General features: G+C 57.7%; 1 protein-coding gene across 1 annotated transcript in view; it reads right to left on the reverse strand.

The window, feature by feature from the left end:
- Positions 1-14,053, reverse strand: part of SLC29A3 (solute carrier family 29 member 3) — a 37,988-nt gene extending 23,935 nt beyond the window's left edge. Inside the window, exons 1-2 of the mRNA XM_075534387.1 lie at positions 13,965-14,053; positions 10,292-10,590 (exon numbers count right to left, since the gene is read on the reverse strand). Of these exons, the coding sequence (XP_075390502.1) occupies positions 10,292-10,590; position 13,965 (300 nt within the window). The 5' untranslated portion in view covers positions 13,966-14,053. The remainder of the gene's footprint in view (positions 1-10,291; positions 10,591-13,964) is intronic.
- Between the last annotated feature and the right edge of the window lie 4,022 nt (positions 14,054-18,075).

The raw sequence follows: 18,075 nt of genomic DNA on the forward strand, positions 1-18,075 counted from the left end.
CAGGCAGATGTCCCCGCAGGAGGAGGGGAAGCAGGCCCGAGCTGAGCACACAGCAAGTTGCAAGTAGAAAGCCTGCAGGTCCTGATACACAACAAACCCAACACACTGTCAGCACGCTGGTTCCAACTCCCTGTGACCCGCCACGGGATGGCTGAGACCACCACAGCTCTGCAGGAGTAGCCAGCCTCATTTTGCTCCTATGGAGTGGCTGGTGGGTTTGAAACACTGTCTTTATGGTTAGCAGTCCAGCACCTAGCCCACAGGTCTGCTGCCAGGGACAAGTGGAATGAACAGAAAATCAGAATGTGGGTGGGGCGAGGGGGAGTCTGCAACTGACCCTCAGAGGGAAGCAAGGGTATGTTAGCAAGCAAGGTACAGAGAAGGGGTGTCTTGAAGGGTGCGGGAGCCGTGTCGGCAGAACCCCGGAGCAGGCTGCGTGAGGAGGGGCATTCGGATGGAGGGCACAGATGAACTGACAACTGAGGCTAAGCAGGGAGGATGAGGCAGGGTGTTCAGGGTGTTGCCCACATTTGGATCTCCAGGGGCAGCCACTGCAGGGTTGTAAGAAGGTGAGTGACTTGGTATCGGGGCTCTAAGGTGTTTGTGGGTGGTACAAAGGTAGTCAGTTTGAATCCACCCAGAGGTGCCTCAGAAGATAGGTCTGGCTCTCTGCTTCTGCCAGGTCACAGTCTTGCCACCTCTGTAGCGTGTGCAGCTCAGCACACATGCACGCACCAGGAACAGAAATGTGCTCAAAAGCCAGTCACAATAACCGACCGCCCACACTGCTTCTCCTGTGGATTCCCTGGATGCTTCGAGGGAAGAGTCCTTTTCTGATGAGGACACCTGAGTCTCAGTAATGTCAGGGAACTCACCCAACGTCACACAACTCCAGCACAGCCAGCTGTGCCTAGGGCTTGTGTCCTGACCCGGCATGGTGGACAGCCGCCCTCTGTGTCTTAAAGAGGTTATTGGTACAGAAGTGAGGGAGGGAGGATGGCAGGGGTGTGCGCTAGATGCTGGATAGCAGAGCGGCTTAGGCAGGTGTGGGAGAGAGAACTATGGGAACTGGTGACGATTTGGATGGAGAACTAATGGGACCTGCTGCTGGGCTGGAAGTAGAGGTGGAAGGATGCAGGGAGGTGAAGGGTAGCCCTTCTGTGTGCGGGCTGGCAGTGTGGGGACATGCAGGCTGGGCCCAAGAGCGAGTGGACAACCAGCAGAGTCCTCTGTCTGGGCGCAGGGATGGAAGGAGGCCTCCTCCACCAGGGATGCCAACTGTCCGGATGCAGAGTCGTGGGCGAGCTGGTCTCCCCGCATTCCAGCACTGACACAACAGACCCTCCGCAAACACTTACAAACTCATTCATGATTCTCCAAATAGCTATCGAGTTCCACACATATTCTAGGCACAGGATAGCCCTGAGTTCCCACATGTGTGGAGTGAACGCTCTAGCCAAGGAGGTCAGCAGACTCCTAAGCAGCTAAACAGACAATGTGTCAGGCCGTGATAAGAAGTGCTACGCCTGAATCTAAAGCAGGGTACCGGTACCCGTACCAGTACCTGTACCAGACTCCAGCTCAGGGCAGGCCCTGGGGACCAGAGGGAGCTGTGCCTCCCAGCATTCCAAGGGCTTCTCTTCTAGGGGAAGAGAGGGTGGGCTTGCGTCTCCAGCCCTGCAGTCAGCAGCTGAGAGCACTCCCCATGGGCTGCCCCAGAGGCTCTAGAGCAGGGAGATTCCTCACGGAACGCAAGTGCTGGGCAAGACTGTCCGTCATCTGCTCCAGAGGCCACACAATCTGACACTGCTGTCACCCTGGGTCCTCCCCATGCACACTCCCTACCAAGTGTCTGGAGGCTGTGAGGCTATGCTGGCGGAGTAGCCAGATTGCTGCACACGTTGACTACTGGCCCTTTACAGCAAAGGTTTGCAGAGCTTTGCTCCCATCCATCTAATTTCTTGGAACTACGTTGCCCAGCAAGTCAGAACCAGAACCCAGCTCGGGAGACTTGGTAGGGAAAGCAAAGAGGCTGGAAGCACCATCTGTCTGCCCTCCCACTCGCACCTCCGTTAGACCTTCCCCAAACCCCCATCAAGGACAAGCGAGCCTGGGTGATGCAAATAGTGCTCTGCAGCTATGTGACAAACCACAGCGTAGTGGTACAAGTCCACCCAGGGGCACCTTGGAAGTAAGGTCTGGCAATCTCCTTCCAAAATGCTGCCAAACCACGATGAAAAGTAAAAAGTCAACCCTCACCAATGAGCAGACTCCAGTTCATGGGGCTTCATCCTGGGTCTCCCCGAAGTTAAGTCTGTATGAGAGCAGACGGCCTCTTCTTTCTCCTGTGGAGCAGTAGGTGGATTTCAACTGGTGACCTTATGGTCAGCACTCCAACCTCTCACCCACAGGAGCCAACTCTACACAGCACAGTGTACTCTACACACAAGGACGGCCCTGAATCAGGATCAACTTCACGGCAACGGGTCAGGTTGTATGTGCCCAAAGATTGGCACCTTAGCCAGTAGAGAAATGGCTCAGAACCGACAGTGGGAAGGATCAGAGAAACGCGGAGTCTGGCATGTTTGTGATCAGGTGACCCTGGGCTCTGTTGGGGGTGTCCTTCCTCTTCTGTAGCCTGACCTTGGTCACGTGGCCAGGGCAGGCAGGAAAGGTGGTCTATGAGAACTCTCCGCCCACCTGCACAACCCTCACCTGACTGCGTGCCCTCAGGCACTGGTGCCACAGGCTGGTGGCCCAGGGCAAGAAGCAGAGCCAGTGAGAAACAGAAGGAAACCTGGGGGCTACCAGGAAAACTGGGTCCTTCGCTAGAGTCCCTAGACCAGTGGTTCTCAACCTGTGGGTCGCGACCACTTTGGTGGGTCGAATGACCCTTTCACAGGGGTTGCCCGATTCATAACAGTAGCAAAATGACAGTGATGAAGTAGCAATGAAAATAATGTTCTGGTTGGGGGTCACCACCACATGAGGAACTGGATTAAAGGGTCATGGCATTAGGAAGGTTGAGAACCACTGACCTAGACACTTCCTCCTACAGCGTCCTCTCCGAGGGGAGGCTGTGGCCCTTTGGAGGCTCACGTGGCCGGGACCACGGGCTACCACTGACACACCAGGTCCTGGGAGGACAAGACGCTGGCCAGTCCCTCGGCCTTGCACGGTAATGGAGAGGCTGCAGAGGCCGGACTGGCTGCTGGGCTCACAGGTCCTCACAGGACTCTGCTCTCTGGTCGCCTGCAAGGATCAATCTCACTAAAGAGACACTTGAGCAGTTCATGCCCAGCCTGTGCTCTCATTTGTCGAGGAAATCGCCTCTGGATTCTACAGACGTGGGCGAGGAGAAATAAAATTGAAGGCAGAGAGGGGGCCCCCGACTGCTGCCCGGGGGTTGGGAGGGCCAGCAAAGGAGGTGTCCAGGAGGTGGCAGGGAGAAAACAGAAAGGCAACTGGGAAGTGGAAGCCCTGTGGAGGGAGGCCAGAGCGGGGCTGACAGCACGTCAGGCAGAGTGTTTCCTCCCTCGGCAGGGCTCGCGAGAGCTAAAAGCAGAAGAAAAAGCCATTGCAGGTCTATTTATTGAGGACGGCACGCACGCCGGCTGGGTCTGCAGTTAGAATCAGGGGGCGGACAAGGGAATAAAAAAATCAGCACTCCTTTTTGGTGCTGATTCTGAAAAATGGTCTAGCACCGCCAAGCTTGCCAGCCCAAGCAAGTGGGCTGGGGGGGGGGGGGCTGCTCTCCTGCTCTAGACCCGATGCCCGCCCACCCCATTGCAGGGTGCTAGGGGGTGTCCTACTTTGCCCCGTCATTTGGACTCTGCTTCGTACAAAGCAGGCTGCCAAAGGGAGCCTCTACATCTTCTGCTCTGGGAGCGGTCTCAACTGCAGCACGGCGCACATGGCAAGCGCCCACACGGGGTCAGCTGCACGGCAAAGGGCTGGAGCTTCTAGTCCAGTGGCTCTCCACCTTCCTCACGCCGCGACCCATTCAAACAGTTCCTCATGTGGTGGTGACCCCCAACCGTAACATTATTTTCATTGCTACTTCATCACTGTCATTTTGCTACTATTATGAATCAGGTGACCACTGTGAGAAGGTCGTTCGACCCCCCACCCCCAAGGGGTCACCACCCACAGGTTGAGAACCACTGTTCTAATCCATCTCATGGCACCTCGGGAGATGGGCCTGCTGGTACCGGGCCAGTTCGCCTGACCCATGGCGGCAGCAGGGCGCAGACTCAACCTGGGGGTGCACAGAAATCATGGCGCTGCGGTGGCCAGGAAGACAGGCCGCAGGGTCCCACTCTCTCGGCCAGGGCCTCCTGGGGAGATGGGGTCAGCAGGGCGGACCCCGGGACCTGGGCTTTGGCCAAGTGCCCAGGGAAAGCCACAGCTGACTGAGGTCCCCTTGGCCCTCTGTAGCAGGAGGGCTGGAGGGCAGAGGAGGAGGCAAACAGGTAGAGCAGGTTTTTCACATTACAGTCGCTCCCCATCAGAGGGGAGTGAGTGCCTGACTGCCCAGAAGGGTTTACCGTTTGGCCACTGGCCAAAACATTGGAGGTTCCAGTCCACTGAGGTGCTGGAAAGACAGACAGACCTGGGGTCTGCCTCCCTGCACAGCCCGGTTCTGGCCAGAGTCTGAGTCCATCTGAGAGGCAACCGGTGCTAGGCTGGTTGGTCTGAGTTCGGATGGAGGCTGAGAGCAGCTGCTCACTGGCCCTTCCCCCAACCCTGGTGGCAAGCTCCTCTTTGATCCTGGTTAACTAGCGGCACAGTAACCTCATCTGGAAGCTAAACACGCCTTTTAACCTTGTTCCCAGACAGAATCAGGATGGAGGAAGGCGTGGGGAGATGAGGATGTTTTAAAAGCTCCCCAGGTGACTGGAACATGTGATCAGGCCTGCAACCCACCAAGGCACTGGACGCGCCACAAAGGAGGCTGGTCACAGCCTGGGCTCTGCTGCCCCCCAGGTTGGGCCAGGTCCCCCGCCTGCCTGTCAATCACTAGCAAGAGGCCTTGGGTCCTTCGCCTTGCCTTTCTGAGCCTCCATTTCCTCATCTGGAAGTTGAGGACGACAGTCCATAATGTGTCAGGCTACCACGGGATGAAGTCAGAGTGGGGGCGAGACTGGGTGCAGGGCGACAGGGCAGTTGGCCTATCATTGTCGTGACCTCAATGACCACCGCCGGCTTCCACTTCTCTAAAGCAGTTTGTCCTGGTTCCTTTTAACCCTTCCTCCCTGAACCAAGCATCTGCCCTGTGACCCTACGTATGGCTGCCAAGTCATGCCACCCTGCTTCCTCGGGGGCCTCGGGCTGAACCAGGAGCGAGAGACACGGGCACCACGCATAAGGAGAGGGCATGCTTAAGGCTCTCTCCTGCTATGGCAGGAGCTTAGCGCTGTGTGAGTCACCTCACACATCAGAACGCCATGGGTGGTGGCCACTGAGAACCCTTAGAAGGGAAGGCGCTGTCCTCCCAAGCCCGATGATAGCAGCACAGTTATGACATACTACAATGTGCTGGGCCAGGGCACCTGGAGGGGCTGTGGAAGAAGCATCAGGCTGCTAACTACAAGGTTGGCAGTTCAAACCCACCAACCGCTCTAAGGGACAAAAGGGAGACTGTCTTCCATGAAGATCTGCAGTCTAGAAACACTACAGAGGGTCTCTGTGAGTTGGAATCAACTTGATTGCAGTGGGTGTGGCATGTGCTGGGCAGGAGTGATTGAGGGCACTGGGGTGAGAATTGGGCCACTAACCACACAGATGGTGGTTCAAACCCTCCTGCTGCTCCGTGCAGAATGAGGAGGTCCTCTGCTCATCTTTCTCAGAAATACTGTGTGGGGTTTGGTGAGGCAGAGGCTAGGTAGGGCTGGGACAGTCTCCAAGCTGGCCACTGTGCTAGGGAGGCAGCGGGCACAGAGATGTCCAGTGAGAGCTGTACCCACTTCCCCCAAGGCTACCAATCGGTTGGGGGCAGCACCCTCATCTGTGACTCTCCTGGACAACAGCCATGCCTACCTTCCAGGGTGCTACCGGGCGGAGACAGGCATGCAAAGTGCACATGCCCCTGAGCTCCGCCACAGCCCCTGCACCCACTCTCTGCGTAGGGCCAGTTCTGCAATCTTCTAGCCACCGAATTTCCTGACAGCCCACTCTAGCTGTGTGATCTTAAGCAGGTCCCTTGACTTCTCAGCCTCTGGCTTCTTGTCTGAAAAATAGTTGCTCAGACCTGCTTTGCAAGATTAAGGATAGACCAGGCATAACAGCCCTGGCATCCCGGTGAGCTCAGCCTGGGCACAGGAAATGGTGCCCACTGTGCCCCCCTCCCCCGTCCGCTGTACCCCACTTCTCATATCAATGCTTCCTTGATGAAGCACTAATTTCCTGGGCCCTGGGCCCACAGGTGTACAGTGGGCTTGTCTGAGAGGTCTTACTCCAGAGAACACAGAAAGGAGGCAGAAAGCAAGAAATGACCCAAACTGTTCCAAAGCATTCCAGCCTCCCCCCACTGCACACAGCAAATGCCAACCACAAAGCCACTGCCATCGAGGCCACACCAACTCCTAGTGACCCTGCAGGACAGAGTAGAACTGCCCCGTGTTTCCAAAAGCACAACTCTTTTTTGAAGTAGAAAGCCCTGTCTCTTGCAGAGTGGTTGGAGGTTTTGAGCTTCTGATCTTGCAGTTAGAAGCCCAATGAATAACCATTATGCCAAGAGGGCTCTGCCCCACTCCTCAAAAACAAGCAAAGCCATCCAGACAGAAGGAACTGCCCCTGAGGTGGGCGGTGACCTTGACAATGATGTCATGCAAACAAGGTTGCCAACATTCCAACTGGCGCAAATTTCCCATCAGATGGTACCCAACCCTGGGAACTGAAAAGGAAAAGGCAAACTGAGGTGCAGGTGGTGGGTCTGACCCAGCTGACCCCCAGTGGCCCCAGTGTGGGTGACAGTGTGGTCCACTGGGAGCAGGGCTAGCAAGCAGCTTCTCATAGGAAATGCAGGAGAAGGACCAGGGGTTACTGGGCAGGAATGAGGAATTAAGCAGAGAAAAATGGGCCACAAAATACAGAAATGCCCCAGCATGCTTGCTTCCTAAAGCCGGCCCATGAATCCAAGGGTGACAGGTCTCGCATCTCCGATGCCAAGAGCCAGGAGCTCAGGGCCGGCGCGCATACTGCAGCCGCACCTGCCAGCACTTGGAAAAAGGCAATAAAGCATGGGAGCAGGGCTTGGAATGCTAAGTGCCTGCAGCTGGGCAGGCACCGCCTGGGAGGCAGCGCAGCCCAGAGACCCCAGGCCGGGAAGAGTGGGCGGGGAGGCGGGCTAGGCACACAACCCAGCCTGGGGCTCAGCCTAGGCCGGGCACTGGCTGGCCCAGGCTGGACAGCTGGGTCACTCACCATGGACAGCAGAAAGTTGGAGTCACTGAATCCTGAAGCACTGCAGCCCAGGCAGCTGAGAGCAAGCACCTATCCCTGTGCGGCTAGTCCGGAGCACCCAGTGCTGATGGGGCCAGGCACTAACGCAGGGAGGGACACCCTTCACCCTTGCACGCCGGTGGTGTGCTTGCCCTCATTTCACACGGCAGGAAAATGGGGCGGCGCAGAGAGGACAGAGCTCTGGGCTGCGTGGGGCAGGGTTTGGGCCCCCACTGTCCTGTCTGCTTCCAGAAGCTGCCCTCCAGCCAGAGCTCCTCAAAGCCTGCTGTCCACCCCCTGGGTCCTGTGAACAGGCAGGCCGAGGAGGGCTGGCCGGGGCTGAGACGCAGCATTTCTAACAAGCTCCCAGATTGGACCGTGCTCTGAGTAAACCCAACAGTGACCTATATAGATTTCTGAGACTGTCAATCATGACGGAAACAGACAGCCTCATCTTTCTTCCCTGGAGTAGGTGGTGGATTTGAACCACCAACCTACCCCACTGTGCCACCAGGAGAGGCTTTAGGTGTTGTTGTTGTGGTTGTTGTCATAAAGACTACATCCCCACAGACACAGGTATACCCCGGCTCCATTTCCTGGGTGAACTGAAATGCGCTCTCCCTGAGTTTCATGGGTGGGGAAGGTGCAGGCTTCAGAAGGGCCAGCGGCCACACTCTGTATCAGACTAATCTAACTGGAATTTCGGGAGCACTTCCTCAGTTCAGTACCTTGTAAGAGAGCTTGCACTTCCTTCAGAGACAGTGCTCGCTCCACCCTGATGGGCCTACAGAGAGGCCTCTCCCACCTGTGGGAGTCCAGTGTGCGCACCCAGGCCCAGCGGGGCTGCTGCTAGAAACCACGGTGCAGAGCGAGTCAACCGACAGCATGAGCAGCGCTTGGGCAGTGAATGGCACAGCCCGCCCAAAGCAGTCAGCCTCCTCCCCAAGGACACCCGCGGTCCAGGCCGCAACCTCAAGCTCACTTCTCTGTTGCTTGTCCCTCAGCAGCACCAGATGCTTCCTCCCACCACACCCCCGTCCAGGCTCTGCCTTCCGCCTGGAAGGTTTCCTCCTGGTTCTGTAAATCCACCGGCTGCCTAAGGGATCCCATGCACCCCTACCTACCCAGCCCCCAACAAGATTCTTTCCCCTCTTCATAACTGCCATTCAAAACTCAACCCGCCGCCGTGTTTTCAACTCCCAGTGACCCTACAGAACAGAGCAGAACTGCCATGCGGGGTTTCTGATGAGGGAGCCGACGGCCGCAGCGCTCTCCTGCGAGCAAGCAGCTGCCGGTTCGAACCGTCGGCTGTCCAGTGACAGCTAAAGCAGCCTGAGCCATCGGCCACCACGGTGCCTTTTCTTCCTAACTACCCAAACCATGGAAACCAGCCTGCGGCCATCGACGCGAGCCTGACTCTGTCGACCCCATCGGACAGAGTGACGCTGCTCTGCGGCTTCCTGAGCCTGCACCTAGACGGGAGCACACGGCCTCAGCTCATCTTTCTCCACGGAGCAGCGGGCGGCTTCAAACCACGCCCTGGGGGTGAGCAGCCTGGCACTTGACCTGCAATGACTGCAGGCCGTCTTGCACTGAACCTCACATTGCAGCCGAGTACGTGGTACTCTGGAACACAGCTTTCATTTCCCAGCATCCTTTTCAGCATTAGTGGTCACAGACTGATTCGGACCTAAACAATATGAGCTGAAGTCATGTGTGCTACTTCGCAGGCCAGGGGCGTGTCTGCCTCCCCCTTTGTTCTGCTTGCTGGTGAGTGGCTGGAGCCCCAGGGACCACTTTGGTCTATGAGGTGACCTAGGACTGGAAGAACGAGGTTCCCCTTGCCAGAGAACCCACACCTGCCCCGAGCTGCCCGCTCCACTTCCCCCTCGCTTCAGCCTCTGCGTTGAATCCCACAGCTGCGTCCACTCTGGACCTCTGACCTGTTCACACCAGTGCCAGCATGGCAGATGCAGCGATATGTCTGAAGTCTGGCTGAGGCGGTGCAGGAGGAGGAATGGGGAAGCTTCCGGGTCAAACTCGGAAGCAGCAGAGTGAGTGCTTCCCGGAGCCTGACTCTGCCATCGCGGGGCCGGCCACCGTCTTTGCTGACTCAGCGCATGCTGCCCTTGTTTTTCAAGCGACGATGGCGTTTCTAGCAACACGATGTCAGCCCAGCATGCTTCCCATCGCTGTGACTCTTTGGGTCAACACGACTTTCACAAAGTTCCGCTTTCACTCAGCCATTAAAGATGAGTTTGCAACCCTGCTTCAAGCTCCTGGGGGTTCTGGGGTGTACTGTAGGAGCGCTGGTGGTGGTGGTGTGGTTGCACACTGGGCTGCCATCCCCATGGTCGACAGTTCGAATCCCCCAGCAGCTCCGAGGGAGAAAGACCGGGTGGTCTCCTCCTGTCAAAGTGACAGTCTTGGAAACCCACAGGGGTGGCTGTGAGTCAGCTTTGACTGGATGGCAGGGAGTTTGAGGTTTTAGGGGTTTTTAAAAATCACTTTATCGGGGGCTCGTAGAACTCCTATCACAATCCATCCATCCATCCACTGTGTACGTTTGTACTTTGCTACACTGAGTCACCATCTGCCACATCTTCCCCGCTCCATGCTGAGCACCCTGAAGGCTGAATTGGGCTTGCTGCCCCCATCCTTCCCACCACACCCAGCACGAGCTGCGTGGCAGCACAAAGCATGACTCGGGCCGGATGGGACTCTTGACTCAACTCCACACGGCTTCCTCACACTCCACCACGGTCTGAGGATGCTGCAGACCTCCCTGCAAGGTGCACCCCAACTGAAGCTTCCCCTCTGCCCCATCAGGCTGCTTGCTTCCACTTACCAGGATGTCTGAGCCCACAGTGTCCTCGTGGGGGGCGGGGCTGGAGGAGTTGCGGAGTTTGAATATCCAGTACTCCTTGGCAGTGACAAAGAAATTCCAGGGCAGCAGCGAGCCCATGCCCAGGCTAAAGAAGATGATGTAGGTGCCATTGAAGCGGTCCTCGGGCCTCTGCAGGTGAGCCGGCCGGCTGTCCAGCAGCTGCTCAAGCAGCGCCTCCTGGTCCGCTGGGAGAGAGCGGCTTCCGGTTCTGTAGGTGGAGTTGGCACTGTGAAGAAAGCTGTCCTCTGAGACAAGGGCCACTGTTGGAGCAGGAAGAGAGAGGGGGTGGGGGGCAGGTGAACAGAAGCTAGGGACAGTGGAGGAGCTTACCCGCTCCAGGGTCTCTAAGTTCAGCCTGGCAGGGGAGCTGCAGCCTTCAGGACCAGGGATATAGGTCAGATTCAGAGATGGGTGGGTGTCTGCGCTACACTCAACCTCAGAGGCCACCCCACCCATTCAGGGGCAACCTGGGCAGCATCTAGTGTGGTAGGTAGGCCGGGTGTGTGGCAACGGAGCCCAGAGCATCCGACGGCAATCATGTCAGAAAAGCAACTTGGTCTATAGGCATGCAAACTCTATGCAGCAGCGAAAAGGCATTGGGAGAGTGAATGCACAGAGCATGCTCTCCAAACTTCCACTGTCTATGAGAAAAGGCGGGGTTGGGAGAGGGTGTGGAGCACGCTATGCTTGACATAAAAAGGTGGGGGAAGAATGCAGGCACGTTTATTTTTACATGCATAAGCAATCATGGGAAAAGGCACCAGGAATTTCTAGTGAGCAGTTGCCTCTGAGGAGGGTGCTGGAGACAGGGGGGAAGGGGACTTTACTGCGCTTTTGCATAAATTTGGAATTTTGAGTCAGCATGAACTTATTACCAGTTTGCAAAAATAAAACTATAATTCTAAATAAATATTACAACCTTCAAATTAACTCGTCATCTAAAACGAACTCCCTTGTTCTCCAGAGCTGCTTGGAGAGGGCCGGCTTATGATCTGTAACAGTCTAGTCTCTGGTTTCACATGTGGGGACATTGAGGTACAAAGAGTGAGGAGGTGACAGGGAGGCCCTCAGCTGAGCCTGGGTGGCTAACTCCACCTGGGTCCCCACCTGTGTTCATCACACTGGGAGGGAGCCACTCCCAGGCTTTGTTGAAACCTCAGATGGATGGGAGACTCTGAGATGACATGACCATGGGCAAGTCACACAATGGTGGTGAAGATGGTACGGGATCAGGCAGCGTGTCGTGGCGTTGAGCACTCCGTGGCAAGTAATAACCCAAACCCAGGGAAGTCTGTTTTACAGCCGCCAGACAACCGCAACCGGCTGGCAAGGCCTGGTCCACAGCAGCAGCTGCTAAACACACGTCAGCATCTTCCCCAGCATCCGGGGCTTGTCACCTGGCTGGCTGGCTGCTGAATCTGGCTGCCAAGTAGCATGCCGACGTCTATGCTCTAGATAGCAGCCAAGACGTGGCAGCGCTTGATAAATGGTGACTATTTCCATGAAGCTGAGGATGGAACTCGAGGTGGCTCCTTCTCCGTACGCTCCCTCCCACCCCGACACATGGGTAAGTAAATGAGCCACGGCCCACACAGGAGGCTGGGCCTCCGCTCCCAGCACTACACCAGGCACAGAGGCTTGCCCACAACTGCCAGGGAGCCCATGATAGCCCTTGGAGTTAGACCCGGCTGGAATTTTCGGCAGATGCCAGGGCCCTGGTGACACAGTGGTTAAAGCACTCAGTTGCCAACCCAAATGTTTGTGGTTTGACCCTTCCAGCCCCTCTGTGGGTGGAGGGTGTGGGAGTCTGTTTCCATAGAGAGCGCAGCCCTGGGGCCCCTCCAGGCAGTTCTAGTCCACCCTGCAAACAAAACAACTGCCACCAAGTCAGTTCTGACTCACAGTGACTGAGCCTGTGGACAGAGTAGAACTGGCCCTGGGGTTTCTGAGACGGAGGACAGAGCCTCAACCTTCTCCCACGCATCATGCTGGTGCATTAGAACTGCTGACCTTGTGGTTAGCAGCCTGAGCATGACCTCATTGCCAAGAGTTAGAATGGACTCCGGGGCACTGGGTCTCAGCAAATACTTGAACGGAGACCTTGAAGGCACTTGATTTGCCCCAGGCTCACTCGGTGAATTTTACCAACAGCTCGAAAGGAACACAGCACTCATGCGAATCGGGGTCGTGCACTTGGGCCTGATGGTACGGTTCGGTTCTAAAACCCATTTCACAGGTGAGGTATCTGAAGCTCAACAAGGTGAACACAACCTGTCCAAGGCCACACAGCTGCCCAGAGCAAGACTGAAAGCTGACAGCCCAGCGCTCCAAGGCCCAGCCCGGGGATTCTGGAAGGGGGCTGAGAATCCTTCCTGAAGGCCTCAGAACCAGAGGACTGTGAGCAGAGGCCAAGGAGGGGTTCTAGTGGCCCCTTACCAATGGTGGCTGAGGATACGGCTGGCCTCCACCGTCTGGCCAGCTTAGTAACCCGTGGGGCAGTGTGGGTGCAGGACCAGGGAGGAGGCCCAGGCCCGAATGTCTGAATCAGCAAACCTATTTTCAATTCCCTTGAGAGAACAGAGTCCTTCCCCAACCTTGATTCACTGGGAGCCTCTCTCTCTCTCTCTCTCTCTCTCTCTCTCTCTCTCTCTCTCTCTCTCTCTCTCTCTCTCTCACACACACACACACACACACACACACACACACACACACACACATTTTGAATTAGTCATCTGAAATGGAGAGCTGTTCTGATCCCTGCAGGACAACACAGAGTGGGCAGGTCTCCTTTCCCAGAGGCCCCAGCTCCCCCGGGGAGTGGGCGGTAAGCATGGGTCCCAGAGTGGGGCCACTCGGTGCCACCCTTGGCCAGGGCCCCTCCTCAGCTCCGGGAGGAGACTATTTGTTGAGGGTCACTCAGGCTTGAAGGACCGGCTGGAGTGGGAGCCAGGAATTCTCTCTAAACCGGGTCACAGACTAGGGCACTGGCGTGCACACAGCCTTATTACTCTTTATAAAAGCGAGCTGCAGGCTTCTGGATTAAAATTGAAAGGGGTCGGTAAGCCAGAGCCCCAGCTTGTTCCAGGACAGGCTGCTGGTGACCAGGTGTGTGTCCCTCAAGGCACCTGCTCGAGCTGGGAGCAGTTTGGGGGTCCCAGGGCAGGAGCTGGGGGACTGGGTGCTGGTACCACGTGGATCCTGACTCTCCTCACCCCCCTGCCTCAATGTCCTCACCTGTGAAAGGGGGTGGGAGACTAACCCTATGGGAAAGCCTGCTGGCAAAGCCTGTTTTGGGGTTGTGGGCACCCCAGCTTGTACAAACAAGGTGGCCACCTTCTGGGCACCACCGGCTGGCCTGTCCGTACCCAGTACCCCCGCATCCAGGCGGCGGTGGGGTCCAGTAACCCCACGCGGAGGAGGAGGGGCGCGAAGAGAAAACGGAGACCCCAAAGGAGAGGCAGCCAGGCTGAGCCTGGCGAGGAGGGGTGCTGAGAGGGGCCTCCAGGAGGCCCCGAGCCGGAGGGGCCCGGGCGTCCTCCCCGCGGCAGCGCCCGGAAGCCGGAAGGGGTGTCGGCGGGACCGGGCCGTGCGCCCAGCGCTGGTCCACGCCCGCCAGCCGCCGGCGCTCACTTACTGTCGCCGCGCCACCGCGCCGCCCCGCCGCCGCCTCCCGGCCCGCGGCCACCGCCACTGCGACTGGGGCTACGGCGGCGCTACAGGCCCGGCCCCGCCCCGCCCAGAGCCCCGCCCCGCCAGAGCCCCGCCCCGCCAGAGCCCCGCCCCGCCAGAGCCCCGCCCCGCCAGAGCCCCGCCCCAGAACAGGCCCCGAGCCCGCCCTAGGGCAGGCCCCGCCCCGCCCTACGTCCTGCTCCAGGACAGGCCCCACCCCCGCCCCGCGCTCCACGCCCCCCGCCCCGCCCCAGGACAGGCCCCGCCCCGCCCCATGCCCCAGGACCGGCCCCGCCCCTCGCCCCTCGCCCCTCGCCCCTCGCCCCACGCCCCGCCCTGAGCTTCCCATCCCAACTCTCCTCCTCTGGTCCGCCCCCCCCGCGCCTGGGCTGGCCTGGCGACAGTCCCTGGGCTTCTTGGGTGAAGAGCCACCTGGGACGCCGCACCAGAAAATGAACTGCTCAGGTTGCCTTAGTGGGGCGGGCTGAACCTGATCTCCGATCTCCTGGCTGCCGCCCCACCCCGGGGTCCTCCACCCTGGACTAGACCCCATGGCCTCGGCCCTCCCTACCCACTGCAGAGCCAGAGAGTGACCCCAGCCCCAGAGGAGCTGCTCCCTGAGACTTTGAAATTCACAATTCAAGGCCCTTCCTCTCCTGGGTTATTGGACTTGCAGGTGCGTTAAGGTGCTATTCCTCCCACGTGCCTGCTGGGAGCGCTTGTTCAATATCCACAGCATTGCCCATGGCGTTCATTCACCGTTGGTGCTGTGGGTTAGGAGTTAGACTGCTGACCTAAAAGTGAGGGTTCAAATCCACAGGCTCCTCAGAGGGAGAGCGATGAGGCTGTCTGCTCCCGAAACGATTCACAGTCTCAGAAACCCTGTCTAGGGTTGTACCATGAGTTGAGTTGGGATCGGCTTGATGGCAGTGGCGTTTAGGAAGGGGGAAGGGCGGGGAGGTGGGAAGGAGGACTTCTGCTGTGTTATCACCATGAAGGGGGCGGAGGGGCACTTTGCTAAGGCTACTTCCCAGCCAGAGTAGCTGATGGGGTGCATTTAGCTTCCCAGGGAATGCTTGGGGGCATAGGGCACCAGGGGCAGGCTAACACACTGTCAAAGCCGGGAGATTGTAATCCTGTCCCTACTTCATTGATAAGAGGCAGGGCCAAATGGAGAGACCTGTGTTCTTCAAGGCTGGCCAAGGCTTGACTGGGCCAGGGAAAGGCTGGGAATGGGAGTGGTGGTCAGGGCAGGCCCAGGCTGGGCCAGGTTCTTGTACCCTAAGGCCCCAGAGGGCCCCTTGGATAAGTGAGACTAGGAATGCAGCAGACGCACTTTTGTGCCTGGAGTGTCCCCACTTCATGTGCGGTGTGGCAGCGGGAGCCAGCCGGCGAGCACAGCATCTCCCAGAGCACTGGTACAGACGGGAGAAGCATCTGTGAATGGCACCGAGCTGCGTGCCTGCTCATGGTGCTTCAGCTCACGGGAAGGAGCCGGCGGAGAGAGGAGGCGAAGGATCTGTCAAGAGTGGCGGGGCAGGTTTGGAAAATGGATAGATGGAAGGATGGACGGAAAATGGGAAGGAAATACCAAGTCAGCCAATGTGCTCGCCACTGGGCTAATGTTTTCTGTGACTGCTTTAGCCCTTTAAGGAAGCACCCCCTCCCCCAAGCCTGGAAATACCCTAGAATAGTGGTTCTCAACCTGTGGGTCGCGACCCCCTTGGGAGTTGAACGACCTTTTCACAGGGGTTGCCCAACTCATAACAGTAGCAAAATGACAGTAATGAAGTAGCAATGAAAATAATGTTATAGTTGGTGGGGGGGGGGGTCACCACCACATGAGAAACTGGATTAAAGGGTCATGGCATGAGGAAGGTTGAGAACCACTGCCCTAGAAGGTTCTGAGCACTGGGTAGAAGCTTGATCCATGGTCCTCCCCACCCCCTCTGCCCCCTAGGGATGCTGGGCAGTGGTGCTGCGGTGTGGTCAGCGTTCCAGAGAAGGAAGCCTCCTGGCTGGCAGACAGACCTGGCCTTGGATGCTGGTGCTTTGTCCCCAGGCAAGTCCAGCCTCAGCGTCACCATCTGGAAAGTTTAGAAATAGCATGCCTATTTCGCAGAGGCTGTGCGTGTGCAGGCGGTTTTAATTACCCTGGGCCTCCAGCTGCTAGCACAGCTGGAGACTGAGGCCGCTATGCTTGGGGTTCTTATGCATCTACTGACTCCTAGTGGTTACATGCTGTCACTGCACATGTTTGCAGGCTGTGTACACAGCACACCCACTGGGGCTCATACCCAGGGTCTATTGGGGTTGCAAACAGGGCTCAGAAACAGGGTGGCAACTTTGTCACCCAGACTGTGGGCATGCTGTCACGAGAGACCAGTCCCTGGAAAAGGGCATCATGGAGGAGCAGCGAAAAGAAGGCCCTCCCTCCACAAGATGGATTGACATAGTGGATGCAGCTGTGGGCAGGGGCGTGGGGAAGATGTGAGGATGGGCAGGACCCTGTGGTGTTTTGGCCCGTGGTGCACAGGGTTGCCATGGGTCAGAACAGACTGGAAGGCACCTCACAACAGTATTCACAATACCTCCCCTTGTAGCCACGCCCAGGCAAACCCACCTGCATGGGAGGGCGGGAGCGTAGCTCTCCTCTGAATTCCTGGCCACCAACTGCTGTGGATTGAACTGTGTCCCACCCCAGTATGGGGTGCAATCCTAACCCCACTTACAGGTACCAGAGGTGTGATGCCGTTTGGAAATCGAGAGCTCTTTGCTGTGTTCATTGGACTGGTTGTGTGGAGTGGGCCTAAAGCCTAGTCATTTGTGTACTAAAAACAGCAGGCCAGTCGCCCAGACCAACACAAACTGACGCAGGGTCACCCAGGAACTCCATGAAAGGCCCCAAGTGGGAGCCTCCCCTGCCTGACTCCACCTGTGGTTGGGTGCCACCTAGCGGCCACTTTGATATCATTCCTCAGAGCTGCCACCTGGGCTCACACCTGGCCGCAGGGGCCCGGGACCCAGGGCCAAAGTTCCAGGGGTCTCGCAGGGGGGTCTCAGGATGCCAGATGGGGCTGAACCTCCCACCTGGGGCTCCGGATGTATTCTGTGTGGTGAAGACAAAGTTTCAGGCATTAGATATGTTCCTATTGATTCCTGACAGGGACAAACGAGCCCCAACAGTGAAAATAAAGACGCGCCCTCCGAAGGCCAGTTATTGCTCTTGCGGGATTCCCAACGGGTACAAGAAGCACAGGCTCAGCTGCTAATCAAAAGGCTGACTGCTCAGACTCTCCCAGGGGCCCTGCTGTGAGGGGGGTCGATTCGATGGCACCTCCATCATCAACATTGCTACTACACCTAGAAAGGAGTGGGTTTCCCATCTCCAGAGGCATTCAAGCAGACTGGGCAAGCCCATTTCAGAGCCATTGTGGAGGCGGTGAGGTAAGCAGGATGAGATGCCAGCCAGCATGATCTACGTCTGCTATCCTTTAAGTCTGCAAAAGGGGCCCAAGGGGGCCTAGGCAGTCCCAGGGGTGGCCTCTGGCTGGAGAGTCCCCCTCACACAGTAGCTCCTGGAAGGCGGGGGTGGGGGGGCATTAGGCATCTGTCCTTGGGTCCTGATGCCTGCCTGGTGGCGAACCCTCATGCAGAGTAGTGGCTCATGGGGAAAGGTCCAGCCCAGGTTACCACCCCATGAAGGAACAAGGGAAGGAAGGAGCTGGGACAGAGACCCTGCATACAGCCCCCCAGATGCCACCGGGTCAACAGCACCCAGGTAGGCATCCTTGCTGCCTGCAGAGAGAGTTACAGCTCCCATGAACCTGCGCCAGCCCTGCTTCACACCGTCCTGCGCACCTCAGGTCTAGCACTGGGAGTTGGGTCTGGCTTGGCCCACATGCACTTCAAAAAGGTTGTCTTCACGGGAAGACCCTGGTTTCTAAAGGTAGGGCCTGGGGCACCCCGATACACCTTTCTGCGGGGCAGCCAGGAGGTGAAACCAAGGGTAAGGCCCCGCCCCTGCACGTGGCCCTGTGGTCTCAGCCTGCTGCAGCCACTTCCCCTGCACTGTA

The sequence above is a fragment of the Tenrec ecaudatus genome, chromosome 16 (genome assembly GCF_050624435.1).
Source record: "Tenrec ecaudatus isolate mTenEca1 chromosome 16, mTenEca1.hap1, whole genome shotgun sequence".
Lineage (NCBI taxonomy): Eukaryota > Metazoa > Chordata > Mammalia > Afrosoricida > Tenrecidae > Tenrec > Tenrec ecaudatus.